The sequence below is a fragment of the Lissotriton vulgaris genome, chromosome 8, assembly GCF_964263255.1.
Source record: "Lissotriton vulgaris chromosome 8, aLisVul1.2, whole genome shotgun sequence".
Lineage (NCBI taxonomy): Eukaryota > Metazoa > Chordata > Amphibia > Caudata > Salamandridae > Lissotriton > Lissotriton vulgaris.
Genome location: NC_141696.1, coordinates 107,848,499 through 107,871,391, shown reverse-complemented (window position 1 = coordinate 107,871,391; position 22,893 = coordinate 107,848,499). Strand labels below are relative to the sequence as shown.

At 48.7% G+C, this 22,893-nt stretch overlaps 1 protein-coding gene across 1 annotated transcript in view; it reads left to right on the top strand.

The window, feature by feature from the left end:
• Window positions 1–21,481, top strand: part of NUMA1 (nuclear mitotic apparatus protein 1) — a 739,614-nt gene extending 718,133 nt beyond the window's left edge. Inside the window, exons 21-22 of the mRNA XM_086936049.1 lie at window positions 20,219–20,355; window positions 21,143–21,481. Of these exons, the coding sequence (XP_086792175.1) occupies window positions 20,219–20,355; window positions 21,143–21,481 (476 nt within the window). The remainder of the gene's footprint in view (window positions 1–20,218; window positions 20,356–21,142) is intronic.
• Window positions 21,482–22,893: the final 1,412 nt, after the last annotated feature.

The window sequence follows — 22,893 nt, the reverse complement described above, 5'->3', positions numbered from 1 at the left end:
GACCATCACCGACGCTGTCTCCGGTGCCTGGGCCCCGACCACGACGTGGACGCCTGCGTCGACTGCCGGGCTCTCACTAACAAGGCTAGACGGGAGCGGTCCCGCAAGCTGCTTGAGCTCCGGGTGTCGGCCCCGCGTCGGGAGCGGTCTCGGTCCGGCCGGAGGTCCAGGGAGCGTTCGAGGGAGCGGTCGCGGAGCCGCACCGAGCACTCCGGAAGTCGTCACCATTCGTCGGGCTCATCAGGTAAGAAACAGAAGAAGTCGGGGCGTCGTCATCGTACCCCCGACTCCCCCCGACGCTCGCGCGACGCGGCCGGGGGTTCGGGTGAACCCAACTCCGCGGCTCCGCGAGAGTCGCCGGCGCGGCCTGCCCCATACCCTCCGGTCCCTGGGCACGGTGCGACGCCGGAGTAGATTGAGGCGTTCCTCATGGTCATGAGGGCGCTCAGTTCTCCGACGGGGCCTACGGCGCCTTCGGGCCCAGTGCTACCGTCCGGGGGCCCTGGCGGGTCGGGTGTCCCTGGCTCGACGCCATCGGGTGCTTCGGCCCCGGTGCCGCCGACGGCTCCGGCGCCGCAAGGGCCTTCGGGGTCGACGCCGGCTGGCCTACCGGCTGGTTTGGCGCCGATTCCATCTGGGTTACGCCCGACGCCGCCCCCGCGTGGCGCCGGTTCTCCTGTGCCGGCTTCGGCCGGCGCCGGGGCTCCGGCGCCGTCCCCATTCCTTCCCCGAATCCGGACGCGGAGTCGGACCGGCGTCGATCGACGCCGGGCTCGACACCGATGGGGCCTGTGAACCCCGAGGAGCCGGTCTACATCGTTGACACCGAGTATGGAGATGATGAAGAGTACGGGGAAGGTTGGGAGGGGTCTGAAGACCCTCTGTCACGTGAGTGCCAGTATGACCTGGACTGGACAGGTGATTTGGGGGATGCCAGTGGTCTGGACGACTCTCCTAACCCTGGTTTTGTCTCTCCTCCTTCCGTGGAGTCGGTGGAGGGTGCTGCATATTCAGTGGTGCTGATGAGGGCTGCCAAGGCCTTACACCTTGAGCTCCCCGTCGCGGCCGTGAGGCCTAACATCCTCACTGAGGTCTTCAAACCGCAGTCATGCCCACAGGAGCCACTGATGCCGTTTAACGAAGCCTTGTCAGACGTTCTGTTGGGCACGTGGTCCAGGCCCGCTTCAGGTTCGCCTGTTGATCGGAACGTGGCCAGGCGCCACCGTCCTTGTCCGGACGACCCCAAATTCCTGTCCGCCCATCCCACTCCCGAGAGTCTGGTGATCCAGGCCTCTACCTCCCAGACGGCATTCCCGTCGGCCCCGCCCGATCGGGAATCCAAGAGGTATGACCAGTATGGTAAGAAGGTCTTCTCGTCCCTGAGTCTGGGACTGCGGTCTTGCAACACCGCATGCCTCTTGGGCCGATACACCCACTCTGTGTGGGACACGGTCGCGGAAGTGCTGCCAGAATGCCCCATGGAGGTGCGGGGCGAAGCTCGGCAAGGCTGTGGCTGAGGGCCGAGACGCAGCTAAATATTCCATACGGTGTGGTCTTGATACGACCGACTCGCTGGGCAGAGCTATGTCAACGACGGTGGCGATTCGTCGCCACGCCTGGCTGAGATCCGCCAACTTTTCGGCAGACGTCCAAAATGCCTTGATGGACATGCCGTTCGATGGCTGTCGCCTCTTTATTGACAAGGCGGACCACGCGCTGGAACGCTTCAAGGACTCCAGGGTCACGGCCAAGTCCTTGGGTCTTTCGACCCAGCGCCAGCAAACGGGTTCGTTTCGCCCCTTTCGTGGCCAAGGAAGGGGCGTCCCCACACGTGCTGCCAGCCATGCACCGCAACAATCTTTTCAACGCGGTGGCGGCCGTGGAAACCGCCGTGGAGGCGGTCGGGGTCAACGGCGGGGTCAGGCCACACCTCCCCCCGCAGCATCTGCCTCCAAATCCTCCTAGTCCGTGCTTTCGGCCCCATGTGACGCCAGTGGGTGGCAGGGTTCGCCATCACCACGCTCACTGGCGCACAATTACATCGGACAGGTGGGTGCTGCAACTCGTCCGAAGAGGCTACTCCCTCCCCTTCGAGACTGCTCCTCCAGCCATGCCACCGCAGAACCACCGTGTGTCGGGGGACCACTTGACACTTCTGCAGGAGGAAGTTACGGCCCTCTTGGCCAAGGGGGCCATCGAGCGCGTTCCTGGGCCAGAAGTAGGGCGTGGTTGCTATTCCCACTACTTTCTGGTACCCAAGAAGGACAAGGGGGGGCCTACGTCCTATCTTGGATCTAAGGAACGTCAACGGCTTCCTCCGGAAGGAGAAGTTCAAGATGTTGACGTTAGCTCAGGTCTTGGCTGCTCTAGACCCACAAGACTGGATGGTAGCGTTGGACTTGCAGGATGCGTATTTTCACATCCCCGTCCTGCTGGCCCACCGGCGTTACCTGCGGTTCACGGTAGGCCAGGAGCACTTTCAGTTTATCGTGCTTCCCTTCGGCCTTACCAGCGCCCTACGGGTGTTCACAAAGGTGATGGCGGTGGTCGCAGCCCATCTGCGCAGGTTAGGGGTTTCAGTCTTCCCCTACCTAGACGAATGGTTGTTGAAGGCGGGCTCGCCCCAGACAGTCGTCCACCACCTTCAGATGACGGCAGACCTCTTGCACGACCTGGGGTTCTCCATCAATGTCCCGAAATCACACCTGTGTCCCTCTCAAAAGCTCCTTTTCATCGGAGCGATTCTGGACTCGGCGCAGTTTCGGGTTTATCCTCCGGAACGGCGGGTCCGGGATATACAGGCTTTGATTCCCATCTTTCAGCCGCTATCCCGGGTTTCGGTCAGGTTGACGCTGCGGCTGCTGGGACTGATGGCTTCCTGCATCCTTCTGGTGCATCACGCCCGGTGGCGGATGCGGGCTCTGCAGTGGGACCTGAAGTTTCAGTGGGCCCAGCATCAGGGCAACTTGTCCGGCCACGTCTTGATCTCGGAGGGCACTGCGAGACAACTGCAGTGGTGGCTTACGGACCGCGATTGGGTCAGAGGCAGATCCCTCTCCCTTCCCCAACCGGAGCACGTTGTCGTGACGGACGCGTCCCTCCTGGGCTGGGGGGGCCACTTGGGAGAGGCAGAGATCAGAGGCATCTGGTCTCCGGCGGAGTCCCGGCTCCATATCAACCTGTTGGAGCTACGGGCGATTCGTCTAGCACTGAAGGCATTCCTCCCCTTTGTCAACGGGAGTGTAGTGCAGGTGTTCACGGACAACACCACCGCCATGTGGTATTGCAACAAACAGGGCGGGGTGGGGTCGTGGACCCTTTGCCAGGAGGCTCTGCGCCTCTGGCAATGGCTGGAACGTCAGGGCGTGTCTCTGACGGTTCAACACCTGGCAGGTTCTCTGAACGCCAGGGCGGACGAACTCAGCCGTCGGTGCTCGATGGATCACGAATGGCGTCTGAACTCGGACGTGGCGCAAGGCATCTTTCTGCAATGGGGACAGCCTTGGTTAGATCTATTCGCCACAGAAGAGAACGCGCAATGTCATCAGTTCTGCGCGTTGGAGTTTCCAAGACGGCACTCGCACGGCGACGCCTTTCGGCGCGAGTGGAGTTGCGGTCTGTTATACGTCTTTCCGCCTATACCACTTCTGCCCAGAGTGCTGAAGAAGATCAGGCGCGACCGGGCCCAAGTTATCCTTGTGGCTCTGGACTGGGCTCGAAGGTACTGGTATCCCGAGCTACTCAGCATGTCAGTCGGTCCCCCGATCCGCCTGCCCCTTCAGGAGGACCTTCTGTCGCAGCAGCAGGGGACGGTCCTCCACCCGAACCTGTCCAGTCTCCACCTCCATGCTTGGAGATTGAGCGGCGGCAGTTGAGGCCATTTGACTTGCCTCCTGAAGTCTGTGACGTAATTCTGGCAGCCAGGCGTCCCTCCACTAAGTCGGTATACGCCTGTCGGTGGAACAGATTTGTGGCATGGTGCACAGCAAAGGCTGTGGATCCTCTTTCTGCCCCTCTTTCCGAGGTTCTTCTGTTTCTTCTTTCTCTTGCCCAGCAGGGCTCTGCTCTGGGCACTCTCAAGGGCTACCTTTCTGCCCTTTCAGCCTTTCTGAGGCTTCCTGATCAGCCTTCTTTGTTCAAGTCCCCGATTGGAACGAGATTCTTGAAGGGCATCACACACATGTATCCACCTGTTCCGTTTGTGATGCCTCAGTGGGACTTGAACCTGGTTCTTACCTTTCTGATGTGTGCTCCCTTTGAGCCCCTTCATTCTTGTCCTCTTCGTCTCCTGACTTTGAAGACAGCTTTCCTGGTTGCCATCACCTCTGCCAGGAGAGTGAGTGAGCTCCAGGCCCTTTCTGTCCAACCTCCTTTCCTGTCCATTCATCCTGACAAGGTGGTTCTAAGGACTAGACCTTCTTTCCTGCCCAAAGTAGTTTCTGCTTTTCACATCGGGCAGTCCATCACCCTCCCCTCCTTCTTCCCGCCTCCGCATCCTTCGAAGGATGAAGAGCGGCTCCATCGTCTGGACCCAAAACGTGCGCTTTCATTTTATATGGATCGCACACGCCAGTTCCGGGTGGATGACCAACTGTTTGTTGGCTACGTGGGTGCGAAGAAGGGACGGGCGGTGTGTAAACGAACCATCTCTCGGTGGGTCGTTCTGTGCATCAAAGCGTGCTACTCTTTGGCTCGGAAGGAGCCTCCTGTTGGGCTGAGGGCCCATTCCACTCGGGCCACGGCTGCTACTACTGCCCTGGGCCGGGCTGTCCCTTTGCAGGACATTTGCCAGGCGGCTACGTGGGCCTCGCTGCATACCTTTGCGAGGCACTACTGCCTGGACAGTCCAGTCCGGAGGGATGGCTTCTTTGGCCGTTCTGTCCTCCAGGACTTTCTGGTGTAGGAATGTATTGGTTCGCAGACCCACCACCGGGGTTGGTATTGCTGGGGTATCTATTCTAAGGTAAGGAATCTAACACTAACGTGTTTCTTTCAGATGAACAAGTTACTTACCTTCGGTAACAATATATCTGTAAGAAACATTAGTTAGTGTTAGATTCCTTACCGAACCCACCCATCCTCCCCGGTCTGCGAACTGATACCTAGGGTTAAGGACATCCCTTTCAGGGCCCTAGTTTCAAATGGCACCAGTGTTGGTTCTCTCATGGCTCTGCGTTTTCTGGCGCGGAAAAGCTGTGTACAAAGAACTGACGTCAGTGCGCGGAGGCGGCGTCTATATACTCCAGCAACGTCATCATGGCGCACGACGCCGACGACTGACGCGGAGCCGCAGGGGACGCCTGCAGACGACGCCTACCGACGCGCAGGGGTACTGCTACGCAAAAGTTTCCGGATCCAGACTGACGCCTGGGGATATTCTAAGGTAAGGAATCTAACACTAACTAATGTTTCTTACAGATATATCGTTACCGAAGGTAAGTAACTTGTTCGTATGAGAGTGAGTACTGGAGCCTTCTAGACTAGTTATGAAAAACAAATCAGAAACATGTAAAGATTATGCAATTGTAACTTGTTTGGCTAACTGAATTAGTTAGTTGGGAAACCCTTTGTCAAGCAAAGTTATTCAGGTATTACTGTCTTGAAAGAAATCAGCCTTCAACTTGGGCTTTTTTTTTTTTTAATTATCCAAGTATGCCAGAAATATCAAAATATTTTACACTTGTCGTCTTGGCAATGTACCACAACAAATAATATCTGGGGGTCAAAAAGAGAGTCAGTAAGTCTAGCAGGAAGGACCACTATACCAAATGCATGCATGGCAGTATCGGTGAGAAATAATAGTTAGTGAATGGTCAAGTCGAGACTCAAGAGTACATGGAGAAAAATGTATTGTTCCCACTGCTCGGGGGGGCCAAATGTATTTGGCCCCCCCGAGCAGTACTGAAGACTGCCCGGAGACACCGACGGAGAGAGCGGTGCTCCTTTTACCTGTGCTGCAGCCAGGTGGGGTGAAGCTCCTCAACCTACACATAAGGTATACGGTTGAGTACGCCTGGATGTCCAGGTGATATCTTTATTATTCATTCTTTTACAAAGCAGTAGTGTATCTTTTTTAGGTCCTGAGGAATGCATTAAGAAAATCTTGTGAAATGCTGAAACATGTCGACCACCATTACGTGCGGTTATTATTTAAAACCTGCACCTACACCTGCCTTTTAATCTTAGGGTTTGGGGGATATTAATAAAATTTCTTTTTTCCACCCATTCACCTAATTTTATAATTACCCTTCACTTTTCCACTCTAATCACTATACACTGCTTTTTTCATTAGCCACTATCATACCCTTCTGTTCTGCCCAACATCACATCTCGGTCACGGTAAACATTTACCGGCCGTCTTGTCTCCTGGGTAAGGAGATCCCATATGATGACAACAAGGGCGGTACAGTGTGGCTTCTGATGGGAACAATACATTTTTCTCCATGTACTCTTGAGTCTCGACTTGACCATTCACTAACTATTATTTCTCACCGATACTGCCCTGCATGCATTTGGTATAGTGGTCCTTCCTGCTAGACTTACTGACTCTCTTTTTGACCCCCAGATATTATTTGTTGTGGTATATTGAGTTCGGGGCTCATATCTGGTTGGTCGGTAAACCTGCCCTTAGACCCTCCCCAATTTTTTGTTGAACGTCTTGGCAATGTAACCAATAGTTATATTGTACACAATTGCCATACACTAAATTACAACTGTTATTAAAATGAATTAAATATAAAAATAGAGGATATAAACAAGAGCATAAGTGACATTGAGACGTTGTATATATTCATTAGTTGTAAGCACGTTGTAGGCAGGTGCAAGCAGATATAATTGCAACTTAATTTGAACTTGCTATAGTACAATATCAGTTGTACACATTTGGTACTATTTTCATTCTTGAAGGCTGCAAGATTTAGGAGATGGGTGCAGCAGGAAATTGGGAGTAATTAAGTACCGTAGCCCAATGATCAATCTAAAAAATGAACATGAATGAATACGTATTTCTATAGTGCATGGCTACCCTGGGGCATCCCCGCGCATTTAAGACGGCTAGAACTTTCCCCCTACTCATGGAAAGAGAAAGGTCTTCAGCAGTTTCCTGAAGAGGAGATAATTAGGTTCAAGACTAACTGAATCGGGGAGCCGGTTCCATAGTTTTGCCGCATGGAGAGAAAAACGTCGGCCACTCATACGTGCCTGATGGTTCCTAGGAACTGTCAAAAGTTTTGATATTGGATCTAAGTGTCCGAGAGACCTGATACAGTTGAAGCATCGGCAGGATCAGAGGGTCCATTTCCGGTAATGGATTTGTGCACAGTACACATGGCCTTAAACCAAATGCTTTGTTGCACTGGAAGCCAGTGCAACTGACAAAGTGCTGACTTAGCTGAGGTGCGCATCAGAACATTCATTAGAAGTCTAGCAGCACAGTTCTGGACAACCTGTAAGAACTTGATAGTCCCCTGTGGAGCACCCAAGTAGACCGCATTGGCATAATCAAGTCGCGATAAAATAAGGGCTTGCACCAGCAGACGTCTAGCGTCAAAGGGAAGGAGTGGCAAGATCTTCCTCATCAATCTGATCAGGCCATAGCAGGTAGCAGCCACTTTGCGCAATTGTACATAGAAACTAAGATTAGAGTCAAACCATACACCCAGACCCTTAATTTGTTTCTTTGGTAAGGGGGGGCAGGGAGGATGGCAGACAACTAGGCCGCCAAGGATCTAAATTAGGGGGAGCTGCATGTCCTAGTACCATGACTCCGTCTTGGAGCCATTAAGTTTGAGGAAGGACAAATCTATCCACTCAGCTACTTTTACCAGGCAAGAGGTCAGGTTCTTGTAATTCGTATCATGTTGGCTGAGGGACACCACCAACTGGGTGTCGTCAGCGTATGTGACCAGCTGGACCCCCCAGGGAAGCACAATGTCCGCAAGGGGCCGCATGTAGATGTTGAACATGGTGGGGCTTAAGGAAGATCCCTAGGGTACGCCATACTGTAGAGGGGTCTGTTTTGAAAGAACCTATGCTTCAAAGACCATGAATGATCTATTGGAGAGAAAGGACTGCAACCACTTAAGGGCAGTCCCCACTACCCCCACCTCCATCAGTCTTTGAATCAAAATGTGGTGATTTACCGTATTGAAGGCTGCGCTGAGGTCTAAAAGAATAATAGCAGCGCAACCTCCGGTATCCATAATTTTGCTCGCTTCTTCCACAACAGCAAGAAGGGCCGTCTCCGTGCCCTGCTTACTTCTAAATCCAGTCTGAGTGGGGTGTAAAGCATTATTCTTCTCCACATAAGCTGCCAATATAGAATTTACATGTTTTTCGGACAGTTTGCTATTACCTGGTAGTAAAGAGATTGGGCGATACCTAGCCCAGTCCCCAGGGTCTAAACTTGGCTTTCTTTAAAGTGCTTTAATTCTTGCTTGCTTCCATAGCGGGGAGCCAGTCCGGCCGCAAGGGAGGAGTTAATTACATCCCGGATAACTGGGGAGACAATCTCTGGCACGGATTTAAGAATGGAAGGGGGCGCAACATCGGCCGGAGATCCAGATTTAAGATTCTCTAGGAGACGCTGTGAGTCAAATAGAGAGAGGCGGGCAAAATCCTCCAACCTGGCATGTAGGAGGTAAGGAGAGAGTTGTACATCAACATCCAATTGTGGGAATTGCAAGTAAATGTTCGAGACCTTAGTGGCAAAAAAAATTGCGATCTCGTCACAGCGCTTTTGTGCATTTGTAGGGTCAAGAAGAGAGCTAGGGGAAAGATAAGGGATTTAAAGATTTTAAAAATGTCCCTTGGGAAGTTAGAGGCCGACACAATCTTTTCCTGATAATAGCTGGATTGAGCAGCCTTTATTTTGCCTTTGTACAACCTAAGTGCCATTCTATAGTTCGCCCTACTGGATTCAGAGAAATCCTTCCACCATTTCCGTTCGGACTGCTTGCAAGATTCTTTGAGCATTCAGAGTTCGAGAGTATAACAAGCTTTCTTGTTGGAGCCAGCTCGATGACAGAATTCTTTCTTAGGGAGGGTAAGATCCAATGAGGACTCCAGCCAAATATTGAATTCATCATTGGCCTTAATGGGATTAGGAAAAGGTGCGAGGATGGAATTATTAAGATTAATTGCCCATTCCTCCACTGAGAGTTTTGACCAGGTCTGGCCCAGTTTTTTAGATTTTGTAGAGGGTTGTGCCAGAGCCCGGGGAGTCCAGACAAAGGATAATAGTGAACTAGCTTATGGGAGGCAATGGGAAAGGCCAGCTCAGTGGATGTCTTTAATCCAGTATCAGTATGTGATGAGGTTGCTCTGTTCAGCTAGGGTTCCTTCTCAAGGAGTTTTATCATACTTTTGTCAGCTTTTAACAGTGTTTCTGATTGCTTCCAACTGCAGATTTGTTACCTTCGAATACTCCACCGGTGCCAGACTAGATCCCGTAGCTTTTCCATAACTGTACTTCCACGTGCTGCGAGTTGGTGTGGCGCAGCTCTGCACAGACTTCACTCCACCCTTGAAGTGACATAGCAAAGCCACAGTGTCACTCCTATGAACTAATGTCACTTCCTTTCTTTCCTTGCATTCTTGTGCAGATCCACGGAGCTTGCATCCCAACTTTCAGTTTTCCGACAACTTGTAAGATTTCTCCAGAGTGCTTTGGAATGCTGCCCCTGCCCACAATTACATGTTTCAAGCCCTGCCATGACTCCTGGCACCAGATGTCAGTTACTCATGAGATGTGACTTTGTAAGTCGTTCATTAAGTGCTCTTTCATGCTCTGGAGTGCCATCAAGGAGGGAAGGCAAGTCTGTATGTCAATAAACACAAGTTGCTGTCTTAGAGTAGGTCCCGCTCAGCATCATGGGCACGCACTCTGTCCTGCGACTGCATAACTTCATGCTCAAACTCTTCCACTAAGTCGAAGTACATACATAAGCAAGCAAAGTAGGAAGTGACCCAATTCCACCGCTCTTAGGGTGCCAGGCATCACAGTCAGTCACATTTCTTTGAGGTCTGTGTCAACTGAACAGTTCCTCTGCTGGTTCCAACACACCCTAAATTTCCCAGGCTTTCATCAACCCTGCAGCAGATTAAGACTGTTCAAGGAGTCCATGTTCTTTATATTCGTTGTGCTTCCAGTTCCCTCTAGCATGTTTGGTCCCCATGGAACCGTAGGGGCCTTCAGTCCAGGCACAGAAGAGGAGTCAACTTTCGGCAGTGTTTGGCCCCATCTGACCGGTTATCAGTCCCCTACTGACTCTGGTTCAGACTTCTACTCGAGCTGATTTCCACGCTGGTCTCTGCTACACTGATGCATGTGCTGATGCTACTGACTCTTGAGGGTGATCTGGTGCCGATACTAGTGTGGGACCCTGAGCCGACATGTGTCAGAGCACAACATTGGGTGTGCTTGAGCCAAACAAAATCACAGTGGGTCATTATGCATCCTGACTCTAGACAAGTAAGGTGAACCCCAGCTCCTTTTCAAGATGATTTATTCTTTTGTCAAGCATACTTTTTCTTTCACCAGTGTAGCAGTATGCTCTGTAAATGCTCTTTGTTTGCTGTGCCGCTACACACATGCTCTGAGACATTGCCCTTAAGATCTTGCTGGGAGTCATGGAAAACCTTAGGGCAGCAGTTTCTAACCTTTTCAATAGTGAGAGCTACTGCTGATCATAATAAAAACGTCCTGAGCTACAGTGTAATATATGAATTGGATAACCACACAAAAAAGGTCAAGAAGCTTACACACTGTCCCTGCAGCACCCAGTACTGTTGCAGTAAGCACACACCTTTAATGACTGAATAGCTGGTGGAGAAACATTGTGGAGCTGTGTGGCCCACAAGAACTGTTGTACCTTTACTTTTCTTTGCAAGTCATTTGTGAGAGGTGTCTCAATAATTATGTAGTCTCAGTCATGCAATACATGTGATGACTATTCTCACCGTGAGAGCTAGGACCCAAAAATCTTACATTTTTGGGATAATGGTCGTTAAATTCGGTCATTGTTGTCCATGAGTTGGCACTGCTGTAACAAGTTTTAGTAGGTACATGCACACTTCATAGTGCTGTACAAGTAAACCTATCTCTGCAGCTGTCCTCTTTTCCAAAAGTATACCTCAGAGGCTAAAATGAAACACACATTAATAAAAAAAAGAGGTTGTTTTAGGATGTTAAGTATCTTTAAAGGAAGAAAGAAGATAAAGGGAACAGAGCGAAAGTAAAGAAAAAGCTTGAGGAAGAAGGAACTAAAGGAATCATGTAAAAGGAAGATGGTAAGGAGGGAGGAAGAATACAGAGGCTGAAGAGGGAGTAAGGGGAGGAGAAGAGAGGAAGAAAAGATGGAATCAAAGGAAGGAAGGTGTAAGTAAGGAGGAAAGGTACAAAGATGGAAGAAAAGGAAACAAGAAGGGAATGAAAAGGGGACAAATGAAAGAAGAAAATAAAAGCAGGAACAAAAGAGAAGGAATATAAAAAAAGAAATTAGAAAAGGAAATAAGAAACAAGGCAGAGAAGTGGGAAGAAAAATAAAGAGTTAAAGAGAGGAGGGAACCGGTGAAATGGAGATAAGAAAAGGAGAAGGCTGGGAGGAAATGGGAGAAAGTGAAGAAAATGATCTGAACAAGAGAAAGAAAATGGAGGAAGAAAAAAACAAGAGGGGGGAAAATGAAAAGAAATGGCATGAAAGATGAAGAAAAAGAAATAAAGCAAGAAAAATAATGACAAGCCGCAACAGAAGAGAGGAGATGAGGAATGGAACAGTATGAAAACCAGAAGCATCATGAAAAAGAGGAAGGAAAGGAGGAAGAATGAAAGATGAAATTTAAATGTAGTGTAATGCTCCTCCAAATGTTTTTTAGCAATTGAGTTTGAAGAAATAAACCTGGTTGAAACTTATCATGGATGCTATATTTATTAAGGATAAAGGTTTGTAAACCAGGTACCCTGACACAAGCCATATTAATAGTTTATTTAAGGCTGCTTATCACATTTTAAAGAGACAACGCTGCATATTGCTCCTGGAGCCACCTTTCTGGTCTCTGAGCTGCATTTCCTGAATAGTGGCCGCAGCAAGCTACCCCAGCACAGGGTGCGAGCTAATGGTAGCTGATTAGCGACCTGTTGGAGACTCCTTCCTCAGGGCATTTTTGTACCAGACTATTCATGATGGACAGCTGGCAGCCAAATGTTCCCTGCACAGGTCTGGATACTACAAGCCGGAGTGTGTAGAAGAGTAGGATCTGCTTACTATGGTTACCCCCACTTTTTGCTGTGTTTCACTGATTTATCGACTTTAGTCTGGCTGGGGCCCTGCTAACCAGGGCCCCAGCCTAGCTGCATCCTCTCTAAACTGATTGCATGTACATTAGGTACACCCCAGATTGGTTACTGGGTTACCCTTGTGAGTCCCTAGCATATGGTACCTTAGGTACCCCAGAGGCCTACCAAGGGCAGAAGCATGTACTATGCCACCCCTGAGAAGCCTTCCAAAATGGCACCACAGGTCACTGCAGTCTGGGTAAGGTGGTGTAAGTACCCCTTACTAAGATATGGTATGCCTATATCTACCTATATATATACAGACACATATAAACCTATAAGTCACTCCTATGGCAGGCCTTAACAATCTTGAAGGCAGAGTGCTTGGTTTTGTGAGAGAGGGTGCCCAAGCATGAGCTGACCCTCTCTGCAGCTTTCGGAATCACTTCCTTATAGCTGTTCTGTGATACAGCCATACCATATACTCCTAAGTGCATTATAACCTCGCGGTAAATGCTAACTTTGGAATGGCTACATCAAAACATGTTGTGTTTGGTGTCAAACACTTTGGACTCTTGCAACCACCCCACCCCGATTCCCCCCCCCCCCCCCCCATCCCCCCAAAGTCCTGGTGGCGGGGGTAGAATTCCACCCTTCTAGAGGGAGAGAAATGTACACACTTACCTGACGGTAATAGTTTAACAAAGCCCCAGCATCACAAAATGGATGCTGCTGCCACAGACACAAATCTGGCCTCCTGCTGCTGGACGAAACTCCGGCAGGGGAGGCCTGGACAATAGGTTTTATGCCCAGGGAGGTGCAGCACCTCCCTAGACAGGCTTTAGTGTATTGGGGCAGGGTGGGTGCATTCACTGAATGCTTTTCAGACAGTGCCTGGGGCACACAAGATGTCCCTGTGTATACCCCAGTTAAAACCGGTTGCTGGGGCACTCAGCCCCAGCTCTGGCGTGAAACTGGTCAAAGGGGAAGGGGTGTAACCACCCCCTCCCTAGGTCCTCCCATATGTGGGACCTTATAGTTAGTCCGTCCCCTAAACTTAGTATAAGTATAGGAACCCAGTCCCTAGGACTTTAGATTACCCTGGACGAAACTCTACAACATATATCCTGGAACTTCGACATTCTATTTCGACTAGAAGACTGAAGGATCTCCCTTGGGGTCAAGGAATAACTACCCTGTTTAAACAGGCACCAAAGAAGCATCTTGCCGGTCTGCATTTTCAAGGCTCCTGCCGGATCCCGAGGAATCTGCGACACAGGACATGGACTTTCAGACCTCTCCGAGGCCGACACGATTCCACAGCAAAGATGAGACCTGTAGCCATCACGAGAGATGTGGGACCGGAACTCCTGCACACCGTGCACATTTGCAAGTGCATCTACTTCCCGAGCTTTCCAGAAGTTGTGCATTGGGCTGCTTGTAGTCCAAGCCCTGAGCACCATTTGCACCGAAGACTGTGGGCCTACACTCCACGAGTGTTCCGTTGGCCCGCTTCTACCATTTCTGCTCAAAGCTCCTTGCGATCCCTGGTCCGTTGACTGGTGGGTTCCCACGAAGGTAAATCTTTTGTTTCTTGGGCTTCCCTGGTTGCTCCAGAAGTGCCCTGACTTCCCTCCAAAGGGTGACTCCCTCAGACCTTGTTGGTCTGCTCCAAAGCCAATCTTTGCATTCTGTGTGGGTTGCTGTGGCCAAGGCTTGTTGGGTCCAATCCGGATACCGACGCTGCAGCACTCTACATCCGACGTGGGACAGCTCTAATCCAGCTCCTGGTTGTAGTCGACGCCGCCTGGTCCTCGTGGCTGAAGAGTCCAGCTTCACCTCCTGCACCTGAAATCACCAGACATCTGTGAGCATCTTCTTACTGCCTCCCTGGTCACTGGCAAGTGACCCAGACACTGTCCCCTCTGCTTTCAGGTTCTTCGGATGGATCCAAGGGTGGATCGAAAATCTGAACACTTCATCTGGTGGCCTGCAGCACTTCTTTGCAGCTCTCCATAGGAAACTACGACAAAACCAGACACGAAAAGACACCTATGAACCCGGCTTCCCTGGGTGAGGTAACACTACTACTTCGGTGCTCCCGTAGGTATGGACTCTCGAACTGTCCAGTACTGAAGGAGTTAGTTGTGCTAATTAAGTTTACTTTGTGTACTTTTGACTCTAGCCACATAAAGAGCCTAGAGGGGTGTGTTTAGAATAAATACATATATATTTTATATACACCTGGTGTGGTTCTCCTTTCATTTGGTCATTCATGAGATTATAGACTGGTAAAACAAGCTGTTTTACATTCCTTCAAGACTTAGACTGAAGGCTGCTCTCCACAGCTACCAGTAGGATAGCTTTCTATAAAGGTTGTCTTTAAACCTACCATCAATAAGGGTCGTTTGGACTGGTGCAAGGTGCCCACTAGAATGGTGAACATGCTATGTCAGGCCAACTTCTCACAGAGAGAGTTGTCTGTACTAGGCTTTCTCATGGAAATGCCTTTTTAAGAGTCTGCTTCTTTGGTGAGAAGGTGGACTCTGTGTTGGAGATTTTTCAACTATAGCAGTTCTAGAGCGTGCTCCTTGGAACTGTTAAAACCTGTCAATATCTTGCATTAGATCAGAAAGTTTAGAGGCTTCTCCAAAGAGCTGGCGTGGACAGTCCGCCTTCCCAACCAGTGATGCAGCAGACACCCCAGTCCTTTTGAGGATGCAGGTCTCCACAGGCGAGCCAGCAGGGGCATAGGTTTTTTTTTTTTATCTCTTGCCCTATTAAAACAGCCACCAAACCACTTTAGTTTTCCCTTAGTTGCACATTCCCAAAGGATGGGGGGGGGGGGGGGGGGGGGGGGGGGAGCTTCAACATTTCCCCCATAGGTTGGCGATCCAGGACGTCTGACAGAGTGGTCTTAAAGACAGTACAAAATGGCTATGTTGTCTATTCTATCTTTCTCTCCGGCAGGTACTCCCACACTAAAACATTTTTCAGATGAGCACCCGTCCATACTGTTACATGAGGAGTTGTTGGTCTCCAACTGTGCTATTGAAAGGATTCCAGACTTTGAAAAGAGATGGGAGTTTATTTTTTAGATTTCCCCATTCCAAAGAAGAACCGTAGTACCACAGATGTTATCCGAGACTCAAGGTAGCACATGAGCAGGTACCTCTCTTCCCTGTCGGAAGCTGACAGTGGTGAAGCACACCACTGTTGTGTGTGTGTGGGGGGTGTAGATCAGGCTACTCTGGTCTCTAAAGGAGGGCAGGCTCCATCAGTGTGCTCAAGTCTTGTGCCATATGGCTGCTCTGAAGACCTTCCTACTGTCCATAAAGATGCAGTTTAATTGAAAATCGCTGAATCTTGATGCTGTCCTCTGGAGGTGGTTGGACAGCCGAGGTATTTTCTTGATTGTGAATCACCTGATCAGTCCCCCTAATGCCAAAGCAGATGAACTGAGCAGGGGATATTTGACAGATCACCAGTGGTGTTTAGATCCTGAGGTGGCTCAGAAGCAGTGGCAATTGAGTCTTTGATTTGCCACCTGACGTGGTGGATGCCAAAGCTGTGAGACCTCCATCCTCAAAATCCATTTAGGGTGGGAAAAATCCAAATTTGCGACCTGGTGCAGCAGTAAAATAACCTGCCCTAACCCTGGAGACTGGATGGTGTCATTGGTCAATGACGCCATCCAGTCTCCAGGGATAGGGCAGACAAGAACTGGGCCAGAATAGGCATTTCGAATTTCTCCTTGTAGAGGAAGAAATTGAGAAAGCACAGGTGAAAAATTGGTCGAAGAACGCGGTCTTTCTGCCGGATGCCAATTTCCACATTCTTGTCCTGCTGGCCGATATGCGCTACCTGCGTTTCTTAGTGGGAGACTAGCATTTTCATTGTGCTAGTGTTTGGTCTCACAAGCTCCCCTCAGGTCTTGAAGGTAGTGGCAGCAGTAAACTTTCTGAGGTCAGGGGTGCCAGTCTTCCCCTACCTACACGACTAGCTGTTGACAGTGAGCTTGCCCTGGCATTCGTCAACCACCTATAGAAGTGAACCTCCTGTCATCTTTGGGGTTCACAGTCAACGTGCCTAAGTGATACCCAACTCCATCTTTGTCTCAGTATGTTTCCAAGTAGCGAACATGCAATATCAGCACTTCCACGTGTTGAACTTTCCAAGGTGTCTCACTTGGAAATGTGTTCTTCCTCCAGTGGAACTTGGGATTCCTGTATGCCTTTCTGCTGTTGCCACTCCTTCCACAGGCTCTCAGGAAAATCAGGAAAGACCTGTCTTACATAATCCTAGTGACTCAGGACTGGGCACAGTGGGTGTGGTATTCGATATCCTGGGCTTGACCATCTGTCTTCTCATCAGGCTCCCCCCAACAGGGAGGATATGCTGTTCCAGCAGAGTGACTGGTGTCTCCATCCTGGCCTTCACAGCTTCCACATTCATACATGAGGATTGAGTAGCAATAGCTCAATACTTTCGACCTTCCTCTGGAGTTAGTCGGTGCCCTCTTGGAAGCCAGGCATCCCTCAAGGAAACCGTATATACCTGTTTGTAGTTTGTGTGGAATTCCCCTATTGACCCTCTCCAACTCAAACTTTTTGATGTAAAGTACTACAACATGTGTTTCTCCCTTCTCAATTTCTGATGCCTCAATGGGACCTCAATCTTTTATCTACGTATCCAAAGTGTACTTCTTTTGAGCTGCTCCACAGTTGTCCTTTACTGCTTCTCAACATCAAAACTATGGTTCTCGTTGTCATCACCTCTGCACAACGTGTAAGTGAGCTTCAGGCCTTCAGTGTTCATCCACCATACACCACCACTTTCCTCTGACAAGCCAGTTATATGTACTAGGGCATCTTTTCTTCTGAAAGTTGTGATACCATTCCACGTTGTTAAAACCAACCCGACCAGCGTTCTCTGCTCCGCATCACTCGTCTCAGGGTGAGAGACTCCATCACTTGGACCCCAAGAGAGCATTCAGTTTCTACATAGATCGCACCAATGATCACCAGGTGGACCATCAGCTCTTTATGGGGTTTGCCGCTGCGAAAAAAGTAAAGGCTGTGCAGAAGTGTATCATCTCACGCCAGATCGTGCTCTGCATTACGATCTGCTATGCCTTAGCGAAAAGCAGCTTAAGGAAGGACTGTGTGCCCATTCCACCAGGGCCAAAGCCACTGCGATAACGCACAGAATCCCTGTCTTCAAAATCTGCCAGGTGGCTAAATAGGCATCTTCCCACCCTTTCACAAAGCATTTTTGTCTGGATCAGCAAGTTTGCCGAGGGGCACATTGCCTGCTCTTTTCTCCAGGATGACTTGTTTGAGTTCTCTCCCAGACCCACCACCAATTTTGAGTATATTCAAGAGGTGAAGAATCTGTGGCTACAAGTATCTATCAAAAGAGCAAGTTGCTTAACTTCAATAAACCTCTTTCTGTTAGGAACTCTATTAAACTGCAGATTTCTCACAGACCCTTTCATCCTTCCCATTCTCTCATTGAACTTGATCCACTTTTAATAAGATTTCAAGTCTATTTATCTGCACACTGGTCTACAAGTTTCCTTGTGAGGCTCCACATCTGGAGACGCTGACCGTCTCAAAAGCAACTGACGTCACAGCGTAGAGGTGGCCCCTATATAGGCCAGCACATCCTTTTCAGAGCTGAACTGCGTCAGATGTACTAGTGAAAAGTTTCCGGATCTAGTCTGATGCCTGGGGGAATATTCAAAATGTGAGCAATCTGTGGCTGGCTGGTCTCTACCAGAAAGAGTGTTTTCAAAGGTAAGTAACCTGTTCTTTCTCCCACCTCCACGCTCTGGAGTGGCCTGTTTTAAACACCTAAAAAGGTCCCAATCAGTACTATGCGCACTATATCCAACAATTATAATGCTCTGAGTTGGAGGACATAGAAAGGGAAAAGAGATGAAAGTGGAGTTGGCTCACATTGGTGGCATTTACATGCCTAGCTGCATTCCACATCCTAGTGACCTGCGTAAGCACTGCTATGAAAAAATCTCATGATCCATGCTGCTCCTGGGGAATAATTTAATGAGAGAAATCTGTGGTTAGATGCAATACCCGCCAGAAAGAGTTTCACTGAATGTATGCAACATGTTCATCAATATCATTTTCTGTGTCCTTCCAGGTTAATCTTTTTTCCAAGAACAGAGGGCTGATAGTAACTCACAACTTATCACTCATATTTCAGCTTAGCTCCTGAAGTCCCCCATAAAGACATTTCTATCCATATGAATGCTGCATATAAGATCCTAAAATAAGTTTGATGTACCTTCTCTAGAACCTGTTCCACTTACAAGGAGATGGTTTTGTTTGATTTGCTACACATGCCCATGGTTAATTTGCCTACCAAGATCTGTCAAAATCTGGCCTGCCGTACTGGTCGATAATTTTGCCTGTTTGCCAAAACTGCATACAGAAAATTAAACTCTTTGGAATCCATGTTCAGAATTATGGTTGTACACAATTCTCTTAAAGGTTTATAATTTCCTCTGTTCGAAATCCTGACACCATGTAAGAAACGGGACTTCATTTTTTCTAAGAATGTGGATGCTCCTTTTGAGATAAAGTAGATGTGCAAGATGAAGTCTCCAACATGAAATTTGGGTTTTCTTATAACAATTACTACTGCTAGGGGAAATTGAGAAGGCCTAGGTCTTTTCTGCTGATGTACAGAATCCCGTTTCCCCTGAAAGTGGTGTCAGAATGTCACAGTAATTGGCCATTGTTGTACTATCCTGCTTCCTGTCTCCTGAAATGCAGGCTCTGCACACTTTCATGTAACAAGAACCTATGGGGCTACCTAGAGCATTAAAAACTGAAATTGTTACAAAATGCCATTTAAATAATGTATAGCGTACTGTGCTGAGGCTAACCAATCTATGTAAAGTGGTGAGTAGCCTAAATATAGATGAATGCTCAACTATATGAAGCTATGATAAGGCAAGCTGGGCTTTTCTTTGTACCCAGTTAACCTATTCTTCAAGAGGTAGTATTCTGGGCTTGCCTTGTAGTGTTAGATAAGAGCAGAGTTACATTTGCATTCTGTATTCTTCTTTTACTCTGATTTTCAAACCGTTTAACCAGCCTTATTGCATCAGTTTAATTCTATCTAATCCTTCAGAGGCTACAGGGAATCTTCTGCCCTGGAGTCTGTAAAAGCTTTAGTTCTTCAGTCCACCTGTCCAGATGAGCCCCAACATAGTTCTTCCCAAGAAATTTGAAAGCTGTATTAGAGATGGCTTCACAAACAGGCTATCTCTACGTTAATAGAGCTCTAGTGGGATACTTGAGTTTAATATCAACCTAGACCATCCTTGGTTTGCAAGACTTGGAACCCTGCCAGATTTTCAGTTGATCCACATGAGATTTACTAGCACAATATAAATGTAAATCATTTGCATAGAATGCAGTTAACAAAGTAATATGATTGTCCTTGCTTATTCCCTTGTGGAGAAATGGTGGTTACACCAGATTCATGTTAAATATGGCTTGAATGCCAGGATTCGATTTAGATTTAAGGTTTTCATGGCCTTTATGCCTGAGGTAGAATATCTCTTTACTTGTGCTTATTTTGTTTTGGGTTGTTTCTAAGCAGTGCAAATTTTCCTGGATGCAGGTACATTTTTGCTACCCGTCACCTTTTCACGAGCTCTCGGGTTGCCACCTGAGAAGGCTCAGTTTTATGTTCTGGATCCTCAGTAACTCGGGAGATGTGGTTAAGGACCTCTGTAGAATCCCATGGTCAACCAATCTGGGCTACAACATGTTTGAATACAGTCTGTCTGGGACGTATGTCAAGAAGCAGGTTATTTGCAATCTTTGCCCTATCGATAACATTTGACTACCAGCTGATTTTAGTCTGTTATTTAGTTCAAAGTATAACTTTTCCTCTCTCCCTTTGTTTTAGGCAGAAACAGTTTTTACATTGGTGCAGGCCAGGAGGAACCAGACCCACTGGAAGACTTTAACCGGATAGCTGAGCTACAGCAGCGCAATAGGGTCTGCCCTCCTCATCTTAAAACATCTTACCCTCTGGAGTCAAGGGTATGAGGCAAACTGTTTTTTTTGTACTTGGAGATTTTCCTGTTATGCTTTGATTTTTCTGAATAAGTGGTGTCTTGGCAGTGGTAGGTTTATGATTGGACTACCCTCAGAGTAATATTTGTAACCTGTTAAAGGTGCATCCTGACCAACAGGACATATTGTTTCATTCATATGTATTGATTTTTAAAAGACCTCAGTGCTTTGAAGATGCATAGGCATAATTTGCATTATATAGATTTAAGGAAAGGACATATACAATAACATTTCCATCAACTCGCTCAAATCTTCCTACGATCCTTCTCTCTTTTCAACAATCACAAGGTTCATCAGGAACCCCTTCTTTGATGTGTTGGGCTTGTGATCTTTTTGAGCAGCTCATTTCTCAAGAGTCCTAAGTAAGGTTACTTCACTAGTGAGCCTCAAGTCTTCATAATGATCCTGTCCCTCTCCCTTAAGCTGTATGCTTGCTATTCCAGCTCAAATTTGTACTAAATGTACATTCTGATAGATACATCTGCCAGTGGATTCCACACCTTGTGAATATCCCCCTGCGTCAGCAACGTTCTGAAAATTCTTTTGTAGCACGCCGGCGTGGACGACGTCATAGGAGCACAGCTTCGCGTGCGACTCCGACTGACGTCACCGACCCCCTATTAGGCCTACGTCGGCGTGATGACATCAGTTCCCTTTTTCCCGCTTCGTCGACGCGAACGGTTTCTTGGGATCTTCTATTGTGTGGATAGTAACTTTGTTACTATTGTGAACTTTTGTTCTGTATCTGTTGGAGTGCTGTCTTCCGCCGAAGATGTCATCGAAGAAGACCGAATTTGAGCCATGCGACTCGTGTGCCAGGATGATGTCCATTACTGATCCACATGGTGACTGTTTGTGGTGTCTGGGCTCGGATCATGACGTCAAGGATTGTCGTTCCTGTTCGAGGATGAACCCAAAGGCTCTTCGAGAACCGGAGATGAAACTCCTTCTTGCCAAAATTAAGGGTAAGGATGCCAAGAGGACTTTTGAGGTCAAGAGCAAGACGATCGTGGTCGAAGTCGAGGTCTTGGTCGGAGTCTGCTTCGAAGTCTGCATCGGGGCATGCTTAGAGTTCCTCGAAGAAGAAACATAAGAGGAAGAAGCACGATTCGAGACACCATTCCGGCAGGGAGTCGGACATAAAAAAGAAGTCATCATCTCGAAGACATCATAAAGGCATGATATCTCCCTCTCCAGCTCGTAAGCCTGAAGGTGAGACCTCGCCTTTACAGTCTCGAACAGACACCGAATCCGAAATCAAAGCGGTCTCCGGAGCCGTACCAGTCTTCGGTGCACGATGAAGAGGAAGTTGATGCTCCGCAGGTTTCGGCGACTCCGGTTCACCAGCCCGAGGAACAAGAGGAGTTGAATCCGGTACAGCCTCCTCAGGAGCAACCAGTAGGTTCGTACCCTCAGTTTCCTGGTCCAGGTCAGGACCCTTCGCATTTTCTAAACGCCATGTATGGCGTAAATGCGAGGGCAATGTACCCCTCTGGTGCACCGTCTGGTCCCGTGGGTCCTTTGTTTTTTAATCTGGGCATGCCTCAAGCTTATGCTCTGGTGCCTTTCTTGCCGTTTATGCCAGCGCCGATTCCACCGTGGCATAGCTCGGCTCCACCGAGGTCATCGGCGTTGCCGGCGCGACCTGTGGATCAAGATCGAGGTTCAACGCCGGTTCCAGCTTCTCATTCTAAGGTGGCTCCAGCTCCTCGTTCGACTCCGGCCCCGACTCCGTCGGAGTCGTTACCGGATCCGACGACGTTGATTCGGGTAGAGTGGTCGAGGTGTAGAGCGCAGCGCCTTATGGAGGAGAGAAATTATGAGGAACCTGAGGTTGAAAACAGCGATTTTCAGGATCAGGAGGATTACTTTGAAGAGTTGCAGGATGCAAGTGGTTTGGAACTTTCTCCCGAATGGGAGTTACCCGCTGTATCTGATACACCTTCAAAGGATGTGGCTCCTTACCATGTGGTGATTAAGAAAGCTGCAGAACTCTTAAATTTGACTTTACCATCTGTGGAGTTCGTCTAACATCCTTACGGAGGTTCTCCATTCTCCGTCCTCTGTGGTTGAGCCAACTCTACCATTTACTGAGGCTCTAACTGAACCTATATTGGGAGTCTGGAAGAGGCCTCTTACTGCTCCTGCGGTGTCAAAATCAGTTGCAAGACGCTATAGGGTAGCACCTGGAGATCCTGAATTCTTGCCTATTCATCCTCTGCCAGAGAGTTTGGTGGTCCAAGCTGCTTGCTCAAAGAAATTGGCTGGTGCTTTTCCCCAGGTTCCTGGAGATAAAGACTCTAAAAAGCAAGATCAAAATGCGAAAAAGGTGTTTTCGTCAAGTAGTATGGCCCTAAAATCCACGAATGCTACTTGTCTGCTAGGCAGATATGTTCATGCTTTGATGGACACAGTGAAGCAGCTATCATCTAAGCTTCCTGAGGAGGATAGGAAGAACTTTAGTGAAGTGGTATCTGACACGCAGGCTGCAGCTCGTCAGGTCAT